The sequence below is a fragment of the Podarcis raffonei genome, chromosome 9, assembly GCF_027172205.1.
Source record: "Podarcis raffonei isolate rPodRaf1 chromosome 9, rPodRaf1.pri, whole genome shotgun sequence".
NCBI lineage: Eukaryota > Metazoa > Chordata > Lepidosauria > Squamata > Lacertidae > Podarcis > Podarcis raffonei.
This window is the reverse complement of record NC_070610.1, coordinates 40879224-40893205: the sequence shown is the minus strand read 5'-3', so window position 1 is coordinate 40893205 and position 13982 is coordinate 40879224. Positions and strand designations below refer to the sequence as shown.

General features: G+C 40.6%; 1 protein-coding gene across 5 annotated transcripts in view; it reads left to right on the top strand.

Annotated features, from left to right (window-relative positions):
• TMEM131L (transmembrane 131 like) overlaps nucleotides 1-13953 on the top strand; it is a 71012-nt gene extending 57059 nt beyond the window's left edge. For 2 of the 5 annotated variants that reach the window (XM_053403075.1, XM_053403071.1), the window contains 13 exons: nucleotides 1767-1952; nucleotides 2742-2891; nucleotides 3399-4015; nucleotides 4757-4911; nucleotides 6743-6867; nucleotides 7373-7527; nucleotides 8240-8425; nucleotides 9259-9337; nucleotides 9790-9875; nucleotides 10431-10551; nucleotides 10679-10770; nucleotides 11561-11703; nucleotides 13534-13953. In XM_053403075.1, the coding sequence (XP_053259050.1) occupies nucleotides 1767-1952; nucleotides 2742-2891; nucleotides 3399-4015; nucleotides 4757-4911; nucleotides 6743-6867; nucleotides 7373-7527; nucleotides 8240-8425; nucleotides 9259-9337; nucleotides 9790-9875; nucleotides 10431-10551; nucleotides 10679-10770; nucleotides 11561-11703; nucleotides 13534-13812 (2374 nt within the window). In that variant the 3' untranslated portion in view covers nucleotides 13813-13953. The remainder of the gene's footprint in view (nucleotides 1-1766; nucleotides 1953-2741; nucleotides 2892-3398; nucleotides 4016-4756; nucleotides 4912-6742; nucleotides 6868-7372; nucleotides 7528-8239; nucleotides 8426-9258; nucleotides 9338-9789; nucleotides 9876-10430; nucleotides 10552-10678; nucleotides 10771-11560; nucleotides 11704-13533) is intronic. The other 3 variants (XM_053403074.1, XM_053403073.1, XM_053403072.1) reach the window with 3 other exon arrangements.
• Nucleotides 13954-13982: the final 29 nt, after the last annotated feature.

Below are 13982 nucleotides of genomic sequence, written 5' to 3'. Positions count from 1 at the left end.
GCAGAGCAGAGTAGCACAGTTAAAGGCTGCAGTGGGAACATCTTTCATCGATTTAATATCAAGAAGTCTATCTCCATTATAATGAACATTATTCAACATGAATCATAATTAATTCTTCTTAATTAACCCAAAGGGGGGAAGATCCATTTGTACCTTAAATTTTGTGGATCCAGCCTTTACTTGAAGTCTTGCTAATGGGATGTTATCGCTGGTACTGGTGGGGCAGTTTTGCCAGTCTGCCTTTTCCTCCTGTAGTCTCCTGAGCATCCCAAAGCAGTGGTTGGGAGTTCTTCGGGGACAGCATGTGAATTGGGCCTTCCTCCATTAAATGACTGTCTGCCCCAGTGTAAAGTGGTACCTCGGGTTACATATGCTTCAGGTTACATACGCTTCAGGTTACAGACTCTGCTAACCCAGAAATAGTGCTTCAGGTTAAGAACTTTGCTTCAGGATGAGAACAGAAATTGTGCTCTGGTGGCGCGGCAGCAGCAGGAGGCCCCATTAGCTAAAGTGGTGCTTCAGGTTAAGACCTCCAGAATGAATTAAGTACTTAACCTGAGGTACCACTGTATTTACAAACAAAGCCAAACTAGCTGACTGACTTTTAGGTAAGGTATGTGATTGGGTACTAGACAGCTGATGCGTTATTTCACTTTTCATCTTACTCAGTTGGAATCAATGATCTAGCAATATTCAGGATTTCTAACTTGGTCTCCATACAGTGCCATAAATGTGGTGATTGTAAGCCCTTATACGAGATGGAAATACTTTCATCAAATACTGTTATAACATATTTTACTCAAGATATAATTATGAGTTGCTTCACTGAACAGGATTTCTCTACTGAAAAGTTACACCTCTGGATGTTTGTGATACAAGTCACAGGGAGCCTAGCATGGACAGAAGGGTATGGAAAGAATACAGAGCTAGGTGGGCAACCACTGACCTGTGGACCAAACTTGACCCACTAAGCCTTTGCATTTGGCCTGTGAGGCCATTTCCCCCAAACCACACCACCTGCCCCACATCTGATGTCCCGTGTGACATCAGTTGTGGGGCAGGTAGAGATGTGATTGCAGAAAGCAGGATTGAACTTGCTGTACATCCACTGATACATGGGGTGTTTGATCCTGCTTGGTTTGGGTATACCAGCAAGTTCCTGCTAGAAACTTGCTGATGTGCCTGAACCACTTTGAAAGCAGAACTGAATGGTGTGTGGCGAATTCAGTATTGCTCAAGCAGGATCTTCCCCCGCACCCACATGGGTCAACTTTTGACAGGCGTAATGTCATTTTCCCATCAGGTGGGTGGCCAAAAAAGTTCCCCACGCCGACTGAAGCCAAGTGCTTTGGGCCATAAATCTTGCTGAGAGGAATAGTGATGATGCTGACCACAGTGGTTGATTGAAAGCATACAGAGGAACATGCAGTGCAGTTATGTGTCCTGCTGAAGGCACCTCCTGCTCAAGGAGTTTCAATAACATCTAGGACTTCTACTTGAATTCTTTTCAGACAGATGGGAATAAAGGTTATTGTATGTCATGGGTATGTGCAGGCTACAGTCATGTGTATTAGGTGCTGTGTTAAAGGATTCTCATTGTGATCAGGGGTCACAAGTGAATCACAAACAGTGGTAGGAGGAAGCAGGGGGTTTGATGTTGAACAAAGGACTTTCATGGGACCTGATTCTCAAAAGAGAGAACTGCAACAATAAAAGCTAAAGAACCCGTCAAAATGTCACTGGCTTTTTAATTTTTTGGTGTGCAGGTTTACTCCAGATTTTACTTCTTCGTGGGTTATCCGTGAGCTGACTCTGGTGACTGCTGGTGGTGTCGAGTTCCACTTCACTCTCAATGTGACTCTTCCTCACCATCTTTTACCACTGTGTGCAGATGTGGTACCAGGACCCAGCTGGGAAGAGTCCTTCTGGAGGCTTACAGTGCTCTTTGTCAGGTAAAGCATTTATTTATACATCTTAAAAAATTTATAGACTGCTTCGTGGCATAAAGCCTGGAAATTTTCAGTCTCAGACACCTAAACCTTAGATTTTAAAGCAGCAGCAAGATGATATCAAGAAAAGGAAACTTGGCCACCTCCTCACTGTCTTACTAGATCTGGTTTTTCCTTGAGCAGGAAACACATTTCCCAGCTAAATGCAAACCCTTCTAATACAGAGATGGAGCATCTAGTTCTGTCCAAGAGGTTACTGGACTACAACTCCCAGCATTCCTTGCTGTTTGTTGTGGGTGGGGCTGATGGGAGTTGGAGTGCTACAGCATCTAGGGAACAAGTTGGATACCTTTTTATATGCCTTGAAAACATACCCAGGAAGTATGATGTAGCAGGCAGAAAGTCATAGGACAGGCTATTAAACAGAAGATGGGAGTTGCAGTGGCTAATTCCAGACAGGTTGAGATTAAGAAGTGTTATACCTAAAGAAGGGATGCTCCAGGCAATACAGTGTTGTTGGGAAGAAGGAATCCCTCCTTTAGCTGGAGATATAACATGCTCGGTAAACTATCTGAAGATTACCAGGTTCCATGCAGAGGGAAATATTTCCAGTCAGTCTCAGTGATCCCACCTTTATGAATGCTGGCTGTAACAACTTCAACACTGAACACAATTAACCCATTCAATTTGATGTTAGTTCCAACCTCCTGAATGTAAATCTTGATTTATTTCTACACACACACATCTTGCTGAAAACATTTGTCTTTCCCTGTCTGTCTGTCTGTTTTGCAGTTTGTCTCTTCTGGGTGTGATTCTGATAGCTTTCCAGCAAGCGCAGTACATCCTATCGGAATTCTTGAAGTCAAGACAAAGGCAGAATCCCAGTCCTTCTGCACTGCCAAACAACAGTTCTGTGGACATCATCAGCTCTGAAACGTACAAGTAATAAATATTAACTTTCTGTTAGGTGCCTTGATGTGAAAATCTCTTTAAAGTGATGATGGTGTTGCTGTTTGATTCTGAGAATAGATAGGTGGTTGGAAATGCTAATTCCTCAAAAAAAGGAACAATTTCTTGACAATTGATGTTGCTGTTCAGATGCTGATAAAAAAACTGCTCATTACACATCACAGAAGTTGTGTCCTCAGTGTGGGAAGAGAGAAATATGTAACCTGCCTTCAGTATATGATGGAGATGGTGAGGGGCAGGAAATATGGGACAGTCGTGCTTCTTGATACTAATCTGAAGCTAATTTTCTGTACAGTTGCTAAAATAATGAAATATACTTTTTGCAAAACAGGATAAAAAGTATCAACATGGCTTCCAGGAAAAAATAGTGTTCAGTGTTATGCCTTATTTTCCAGTCTCTCCCCGGTCTTGATAAAATGATTTTTGAACAATATGATCTTTGTGCCATAAATAAATGTAATCACTTTATTTCTGATCTAGGAGCAGTTGCAAAACCTTTACGGATACTTACGGTTCTTCTGATAAAGGGAAAGGGAAAGGCTCCCTTTCTGTGGGCACAGCAACTAGCCGGAGTCAGAATGCTGCCAAAAGGAGTCCAGCAACATACAGTCATTCTCAGAAGAAGCACAAGTGCTCTGTATACTATGGTAAACCAAAATCAAGCACAGCAACCAGCACCACTAGTCTAACAACTGATGACAAACAGAACCCAGTGGTTGAAAATCAGACTCCAGCAGCAAAGGAGGACATTTGCACTGTTAGTGAGACTTGGCTGAGCCTGAAATATGCCAGTAGCATAAATGTAAACATGCAAAAGAACTTGACGCACCCAGGGAACTTTCTAGATAAAGAAGAGAGTGCATTGAAAAATGCAACACCTATAAAAAATACTTCTTCAGAGTGCAATTTGAAGGAGGGTCTTCGAACAAGTATGTTTCCTAAGGAAACGAACCTTAAGACTTCAGAAAATGTAGCTGAGCTCAAAGAACCTGAGCTGTGTCCTTTGAAGTCATCAAAGAAGCTGTCTGAAAGTCGCTTCCCAAGACATTCACCTCAGCAACAACCAGAATTTCAAGAAGTTTCTAGGAAAAACAATGGTAACATTTTTTTAAAAATACAGAAATAAATAGTTTTGAGTAGTCTGAACTGAACTAATACTGAATTAGAGGGGGGCATTTTTGAAATGACATCAAAAGGAAAAAAATATGGAAGAATACAGTAATTTCTTATCGGACTTACAGACTTCATTATTTTTAAGCACGTGTACTGTAGTCAGTTTAAATGCTTGTAGAAATTTAAATTCTTTAGTTTTATTTAAATTCTAATTAAGACCCAGTGTTGCAAATAGAGTTGCAGACTGAAATACATCGTGGTTTTTGCCAGTTGGGGAGAAATGGTGAAGAAAATAAAAACCACCAACATCCATAGCAAAGAAAAAGGGGAAAAAAAATTTGAGCAGTATGTGGATTACCAGTATTACACAAAAGCAAACATACACAGCCCACCTATAGCTCTCTTCAGTCATTCTTCTTACTCACATGATTGCCATTTTGTGAAGGAGTAGGGTACTGCCAAGGTCCATTCCCTCCAGCGCATCTGCAGAGACTCTCCATGAGTAGAAGATCTCTGCCCATTCATAACTTTGTCCTCTCAAGTCTTGGAGGGCTGAAAACAAGGAGGGAAATAAATAGCACACTGGGATGGGGGCTTGGTAATGTACTGTTCCTTGTGCAGTGGTTATTGTGTGAGTAAGCACTTACCTGACGCAGTTGAATTTCACTTGAAATATTCTTACAAGGTGAGGTAAATACTGTATCGTTTTTGTTTTTATTTTGAAGGGAATAGCCAACAAGTGTCTCTCAGGAATGAAATAGAAAGCTGTGACTCTTTGAAAAAGCAGGTCAACACAAAGCCCTCAGCAGAGAAGGCGATAAATAAAGGGCCTAAAGATGAACCGCAGTGCTGTGGAAAACGGGAAGTTTCTTCTGCTGAGGTTTGAATTGTTACATGCTGCTTTAAACATTTTGGAACTGGGATTTTAAATGCAATTGCAGAAAAACACCTAAAAATAAAAATGGGGATTACTGGGACATAAGCAGTGCTTTTTTTCTTTAAAAATGTTTAGGGGTACTCTCATTTTCCTACTCATATTGAAATACTGCTCCTCAGTGAGGCCAAACTTACTGTATTTTTTGCTCTATAAGACTCACGTTTTCCCTCCTAAAAAGTAAGGGGAAATGTGTGCGTGTCTTATGGAGCAAATGCAGGTTGCGCAGCTATCCCAGAAGCCAGAACAGCAAGAGGGATTGCTGTTTTCACTGCGCAGCGATCACTCTTGCTGTTCTGGCTTCTGAGATTCAGAATATTTTTTTCCTTGTTTTCCTCCTCCAAAAACTTGGTGCGTCTTATAGAGCAAAAAATACGGTAGATTCACAAAATGTTCAGAGGTATGTGTGCCCCTGCATACCCCCAGAAAAAAAGCACTGGACGTAAGATCCCATGAGTATCATTGATAGTGGCCAGATTTCTATTGCTGGCAGTGAGAATAAGGAGCCAATTAATTATGTGAAGCTTGAAGGATTATCTCCAGGCATTTATTTACCCGAGGTTACTCTTTGGCTTTGTATATATCTGACTTACTGTTGCTACGCTGTTACAATTTTTCTTGTATTTTGCATTTTGGCATACTGTATGTTTCTATTTCTGGTTGTTGACTGTAATGAACTGATGATGAAATCAGAATATGTTTATAGTGGAGAAGTATACCCAAGTATTTCCGTATGTAGAAATTGAAGGAAGTTTCTACACAAGCTTGTTGTCTCATGGGTTTCTAGCTCATTCAGTGACCTTTGTGATCACTTTGCGAGTAAAAATGTGATGAAAGAATGGCATAGCCATTTTTACATAGCATAGGTTACATATTGGGTTGTGTTCAACAAAGACATCACATTAGCTTAAGGACTTCCACCTGGGCAATGGAACCGTCACTTCCTAAACACCTCGTGCCATGTTCAACCCAGAAGAGATTGTGGGGGGCATGGAGAAAGGAAAGGCAGATAAAGTGCCATTGTATAGACAGCTAATGGGACAACATAATTGGATATAATCTGGCATTTCTTCAGCCTCAAAAATAGTGGTGTAAACTTAGCCTGCCTTCATTCATATCGTACTATAAATAGAGAATTCCAAGACCTGTTTTAGAAATCTAGAGGCTGAGTACATGCTAACTTTTGCTACAGTATATCCTATGAGAGGCCCTTTATACCCATTGATTTGAACAGTACAGATTTGTAGTGCTTATGTGTTCTTGAAGAAACAATCTTACGGTTGAAATTTGCATTCCCTGTTCCCATTGCTTTGGAATAGTTGTAGCTGTGTAATCTAAGCTTGAAATAACTTTTCAGGCAAGTTTGTCCCTTAATAAAATAGCAATTCACGTAATCAGAACAGATGAGGTTAAAAAAAAAAGTGAAGAAAGGAAGAATTTATGGAGGGCAAGTTTAAAACTGAGCTAGTCATAAATCTGACAGGTGGTTCTGGTTTTAATCAAGGCAAAATTGTGTAGGCCATTGTTTCAGCCCTTTATGACTGTGGTATTTCGCTGAGGAAAGAATCAAGGAACATGGAGGAGAAAAAAATTGCATGCTAACACATTTCACAAAACTATAGTTTTTTTAACATTAATATTAATGACAATTTTGCATGATAATTATTTTCTGATTAAAATGTTGTGCAACTGTAGTCTGCCAGATTTTGAAGCCATTGATACAAACTCATAATCTTAAGTAATATGTCTTAATAAGTCCTGTTTTTTTACCTTTCAGCAGGAAGATACTCACCGAAAAAATGGGTCTCCAGAGAAAAGAGAAGGGCATGTACCAAATACAAACTGGAACAGAAATAGGACAAACAGAAAGAATAAGAAGAAGCATGCTAATTTATCTGTAAGGTATGTATGGCTGCTTCTTTATGTTCAGATTTTTAAATTTAGGAATGCAAACAGTATTTCCACCACTTTTTCTTGTTGTTTTTCTTGTTAATTTTTGTTGACAAAACAATTTTTTGGTTAATTTTTACTTTTGTGATTTTTTTACTTTTTCCTTTCTATTCTTAATTTTCATCCTACCCTTCTGCCAAAGAATCAAGAATGGCATTAGAGCCATTGAACAAGCCTCTAGGCCAGCCTTCCCTAACCTGGTGTTCCCCAGGTGTTTCCGACTACAATGTTCATCATCCCTAACCATTGGCTACAACTGACTGAGGCTGATTGAAGTTGTCACCAAAAACATATGGGTGGCACCAAGTTGCAAAAGGCTGCTCTAAACTATATGTGAGAACCCGTGTCAGGACTGTTCTGTTTCAGTAGCATGCAAACAGATTCTTCACAAAGTTAACTAATTAACAGATGTAACACATGTAAGATAACCACCCCCTTTTGTTGTTGCTGCTTGTAGGGTTCCTGAACAGACTGAGTTGAAGCATGTGTGTAGTGGTTTTGAAAGACCTGAACTTAGAACTAACGTTAATATAAGAAACTGGTGTGGTCAGAGCAATGGAGAAACTTGTAAAGGAGAAGAGAGAGGTGGCTTACCCACACAAAGAGAAGCAGGTATGTAATCAAAAGTGACTAAAAAGCAAATGCTATGCATAACTAGTTTTAGTAGTTTGCTTTTGATTCCGCTCCTATTTTTCTATTGCACTTTGTCTTTAAGATAGAGCAGTGCTACATTGTGATGAATCTTCTGGTTCTTTATCCCCTTTTGTGTATGAACATTCTCAGCCAAGGAGAAAGAATTGGGGAATTCAAGCCAGTGATAAATAGACTTGACAACCTTCAGTTCCTAATGTGGGGAGGGTGGGGGGGAGCTTAAAGATGCCTGAATGCAAGTTCCAGCCTCATTGTTGAGTAGGAAGGTTTGGGTTCCTAAGGATATTTGGGTGAATGTGCTTAGAAGTCTCTTCACGATTGGGAATGTGGATGAGGCAGGAACACAGGAAGATCTTGGCATAGGAAGGTCTGAAGTTGAGCCACCACAAATGGGGAAAAGTGTTCCTCTTGACATTATGTCGTATCAGTATGTATCTGTGAAGGCTTCTGAAGCTCAGGCATAGAAAGCATTTATAAATTGGTCCCATCATATTCTATCCACTTACCCACTTGGAATATATGCTAAATCTGTTCAGTAGTTTACCTAGTTAACAAAATATAGAATGGATAAGAATGTTCAGTGTCTGGTCAATTGCATATATTTGCCAGCGAGCTGGAATAAGTTTGCGAGTCATAAACTTCTGTTTTGTTACGAATTTTCCAAATTGCCTAGAAGGTTTCTATCAGTGGCCGAAGAAGAAGTGCCTGGAAAGGTTTTGCTCGGATTCAAGCTCAGACTGCGGGAGTTCCTCAGGGAGTGTTCGTGCCAGTCGAGGCAGCTGGGGGAGCTGGAGCAGCACTAGCAGTTCCGATGGCGACAAGAAGCCAATTATTCCTAGCAGGCACTTCCTTCCTTCTAGTAAGTGCTGTAAGAGTGTGTGCATTCTGCATTTCTTGAGGCATTAGAGTCTGAAAATTGCAAAAGAAGAAGAATCTGCTGCTGCAATAACTCAATTATTACAGAATTGTCTTTTAAAGCCTTAACTGGGCAACATTAAATTCATTTAGAAAAAATATTTATATGCTGCCATATCACAGAAATATATCAAAATGGTATATTTAATTCTCCATCTCCCTTAAAACCATTGTAGAATTATTGAATATGGGATTAAGTGAATATAAATACATAAATTATATATTCAAATACAGCCAAAGAGAGAAAAGCCACATCACCTTACAAATTGCTTCTACCATGGTTTATGCTGCAGAAACCTAAAACTGCATTCAGCATTGGCAGTTAGTATGGGGTTCGTAAGGCAAATAAAGCAGACCAGCATAAATCTACAGCTTTTTTGCAGCCCTGCTTATTATCAACACAAATCTCTTCCTCCAATAATCTGCTTGGCATCAACCTTGGCATCATTTCAGCGCCAGGCAAATACTTTTTCTGGGCATTTGGGCCATGATGGGATATTTTTTACCATGCTTACATTTTTACTTACGTTTATGTATTTTTACTTTTTTGTTGTTGTTATATATCAGTTCAGGACTTTTTGTTGTGAAACTATACTAAAACTCTATACACCCCCACCCCCAAAAGAAAGAAGAAAATGCTTGATAAATATTTTGTTCATAGCTTCTGACCTGTTACATGTTTGTACTTGATTATCTATGCAGTCCTAGTATGTAGAAAACTGTATTGTATTATTTTACCAAAATGTCGTGTTCAGTTTTGTTCTGTCATTTGCATAGGGGAAAGTATTTCATGCAGCGATTTTCCAGCTGAAACACCCATCTCTTTAAACCCATCTCACAACATCTGCAACACCAGGTAAATACTTTAAATAATCACATTCAAATGTGATTAGCAAATGAACTGGGGAGGGGGAATACTACTAAACTAAATTTGTAATGCTCAGTAGTGTTTTTGCATTATATCTTATTTTATGCAAAACAGATGTGCTGTAATATATTTTCTTTCTAATAGCTTGTAACTCTTCAATTGCCTTTATGTTGCTTATGGTATTAAATGACTATCCCACCACTGCCAAACAAATGATGTTTGCAGCACGTACAGACCTCTATATATTTATTTTTGTATGAACCTGTTTAGTGTGTGTCTTTTTGTGTGTAGATAAATTGGGTTTGTTAATTGAAATGCATAGATTTCCCACCCGCCCCATGCCTGCAGGAAATCTGTTTGACATACATAGCTTCCTTGTATTAGGACAAGGATAGTTGATTTTTCTAAATATAAAATAATTTGTTCGCACTTGTCTTCAGCAGAGATGTGAATGGTGTCCCTCAGTATCCAGAAAACCTATGCCCCAACTTCCCTGACATAAGTGTAGATCCAGACAAAAATAAAGGTTAGTTAATCCAAATGAAACTAGATAATGGGACAACTTCATTGGGTACAAACCCTTGTTTACTGGATGGTATGTAAATATTGCATTGTACACAATATAAATAAAATCAAAACTAAGGCACAAAATGTTTTAAATACACAGAGGTGCACAAAAATGCTAAGTATTATTAGAATATTCCAATTTGTTGTATTCCTTGGACCTGGAAACGTAATTATTAAAAGCATAGTTAATTTGAACTAAGCCAGTTTAAGTAATTATTCTTTGAAGTTGGCTTGTTCTGAAACTTAACCATAGTTAATGTGAAACCCACACTTGTATCAGACTGTACAACATGACAAGCCATACTTAACCAAAAGATTTTGATTCCCTCGTCCTGGCTATATGGGAGGAGGTAAAGGGAGAGGGGAAGAGAAAGTGCAAGGCTCACTGCATTTCACTCTTGCTTGTGGAGATTGTGCAAATGCAGCTGGAAAAGGCAGAATTGAATTGCTTGGTGGTGCTAATGCTTGACTGTTAATTTAGAGGTCATGATTTCAATTTTACTTGTCCTCCTAGGTCTTTATCCAGCGGGGGACCTGTGGCCGCCTCAACCTGTGTGCCTGCCAAATAGTGTGAACTACAACCTTGAGAACAACATCCCATGCGTGATCCAGGAAAACCCTTCATTACACAATGGGCAAGTTTCTTTCCCTCACCCCTCCTGTTACACATTTTACTAAAACAATGGTATCGTTTTGTAAACTGCTAGTACATGGGTATTTTGTTTTTGTTCCTGAAATGCTAAGTTTTGCTTTGTCTTTTAGTAGCTTCATTGATTGGAATCCCTCCTGTGATGGTCAGTTTACCAGCGTGTACTGCCCAGTGGAAGTGAATGAGTACAATGCTTTTCCAGAAGGTAAGTCTCCTACCAAACCATGAGTGGTTTAGAAACAGGCACTTGTCCTTTCCCATCAGGTGCTCAGGGTTCTGGTGACATATCCCATATATCAAAGGACAGCTTCCCTGTCTCATCTTAGCTCTTGTGAACACCTTACCATCTCCCCACTGCCCCATATGCCTCCCAGCTCATTGCACTGACTTGTGTAACTATAGTGCTCAAGTCCACCTTGGACATCTGTTGGGAGATAATGTTTGTTATCCAGTAAGGTAAAGGTAAAGGGACCCCTGACCATTAGGTCCAGTCGTGACCAACTCTGGAGTTGCAGTGCTCATCTCGCTTTATTGGCCGAGGAAGCCGGCGTACAGCTTCCGGGTCATGTGGCCAGCATGACTAAGCCGCTTCTGGCAAACCAGAGCAGCGCGCAGAAACGGTACCTATTTATCTACTTGCACTTTGACGTGCTTTCAAACTGCTAGGTTGGCAGGAGCAGGGACCGAGCAACGGGAGCTCACCCATTGTGGGGATTCAAACTGCCGGCCTTCTGATTGGCAAGTCCTAGGCTCTGTGGTTTAACCTACAGTGCCACCCGTGTCCCTTTTGTGGTCCAGTAAGCCTATCTATATTCTTCCTCAGCACAGCCTGTATCTTCCTCTTCCCACACCCTACCTCCCAGTGATCTACAAACACACAAACACAGCAGGCTAATAGGATCCAACTGCTGCAGTAATTAAGAAAAATGTAGAACCACCTTACAGAATTAAGTTAATTGTTGGTTGACAAATCTGCCCTTTCTCCCAAACTATAGAAAATATGAACTATCATAATGGCTTCCCATGCACTGCGGAAGTTCAGAGTACAGCCTTCATTGATCACAGCTGCCAATCTACTTGGAGCACCCCACCTAATATCCCTCCAACTTGGGAGCCAAGCAATTACGTCAATTCAACAGTGAGTATAACGGGTGTTATATTACTATAATATAGTAACATAGTAGCCATCTAGTTATATGTGACTGTCCCTTACATCCTCTTGCTGATCTTTTCAACTTGCTAGGCACATCGGTATGGGATTCTTTTAAATAAAAAAGTGGGGTGGGGTGGGGGTGGGACCTGGTGAAATAGCAGATGAAACAGAAGTGTAGTCAGGAAATTGCCAGCATGAATTTTTGTTTTGTTTTGGAATATGCTTTTGTTCCTGTTGTAGGCCGATCAGTTTAATGCTATTTTTTCCAGAGTTTATTTTGGCTCTGAATACTGAAGGAGGGCCAAAAAAGAGACACTGAATTGTTGCTCATTTCTTTCCAGAGTGGCACAGAGCATTCTGTGTTTCAGGTTTTTTTGTTTAGGTAGTGCTTTCATTTAGAAGCTTTTTAAAACTCGTGATAAAGCGAATGGTGCTGGTGAGACAATTCAGAGCAGATCTTAAAGTTCTCCAGTTTTGACAGGAGCAGGACACCTGTGCTCAGACTTGTTCCTGGCCCTGCTGCTTCCCTTATGCACTGCTTGGCTCCGTCAGTAATCGCCTTAAGAGGGTGTGTTTTCCCACTGACTGAAGGAGTGAAGGGATGGGTGAGAAAACAGGCAATATCACACTGTTGTCTTGCCTTACTGTTGTTTGTCCACACAAACGACACATTTTAAGCAGTTGGTCCCTTATCTCTCTCGCCCTGACCTAGCCACTGTGATCCACACGACGGTCACCTCCAGACTGGATTATTGTAACTCGCTCTACATGGGGCTGCCCTTGAGACTGACCCAGAAACTCCAGTGGGTGCAGAATGCCACGGCGAGACTCCTTATGGGGTCTTCGCTGCGAGATCACATTCATCCAGTACTATACCAGCTGCACTGGCTCCCGGTGGAGTACAGGATCAGGTTTAAGCTGCTGGTTTTAACCTTTAAAGCCCTATACGGCCTAGGACCCTCGTACCTATGGGACCGCCTCTCCTGGTATGCCCCACAGAGGAACCCACGGTCTGCAAATAAAAACATCCTGAAGGTCCCAGGCCTCAGAGAGGTTAGGCTGGCCTCAACAAGAGCCAGGGCTTTCTCGGCTGCGGCTGCAATCTGGTGGAACACTCTGTCACAAGAGACTAGGGCCCTGCGGGACCTGACATCTTTCTGCAGCGCCTGCAAGACAGAGTTGTTCCACCAGGCCTTTGGTCAGGGCGCAGCCTGACTCCCTCCTCTGGCAACCTGCACAGAATTTTGCTTAACTGTTGCCATTAATTTGATTTTAATTAATTTTTATAATGAAATGTTTTTAGAATGTTGGATTATTTGATTGTTTGATTACTTGATTGTTGTTAGCCGCCCTGAGCCCGGCTTCGGCTGGGGAGGGCGGGATATAAATAAAAATTATTATTATTATTATTATTATTATTATTATTATTATTATATAAGTGCCGTGCAGGAAACGATTTTAAGAGCGCATGTTGTTAAATATTTGCTCTTAAGCTAATTAAATAAGGAGTTTTGCGGGGGTATTGAATCTCTTTATCTCCCAAGCTGCTTTCCCAAACATTATCTGTTGAGTTCTTTGTTTCTAAATGTGTATGTTTTATGGCACACCCAGTTCATGAAAACTTTTCTCTTCAACGAAGCTTTGGGATGATTAACATTCTATGGCCTTTTAAATGTGTCTTTAGGAAAGGGGTTAATGGTTTGGTTTGGTTTGCTTTTGCTTTTGTGTTTTTGGGTGAAGGGCAGTATACAAATTTAATAAAGGATAGTGGTAATGATGACGTTGTTTTGTGTTGCCTGTTTTTTCCTCTTCCAGTCCTACCTCTCAAGCACCAGGAGTTTGTCACCCATGTCTGGACTCTTTGGTTCCATTTGGGCCCCCCAGAGTGACATCTATGAAAGCTGTTGCCCAGTCAGTGCCACCACTCAGCATTCAGCCCAGGTGGAAAACCAGGCAGTTCTTTGCAAGCAGGAATGCTACCCGAGATTTAACCCATTCCGTGCCTATATGAACTTGGACATATGGACTTCAGCAGCCAACCGGAATGCAAATTTCCCTCTTTCTAGGGAGTCGGGTTACTGTGGAAACATGTGAAAAGGAATTTTATTTTTAAAATGTGAAATAAAAGATGCTTTCAGTTTTGATTACTAGAATAAGCTGGTTGTTGAACTAGACTTCAATGTTGGTGGATATTTTGGCACTTTTGTATGGAAAATAAAACTTTTTTTTACTGAGGTTTCTGGATTTTCCGTTTTCTTTTTATT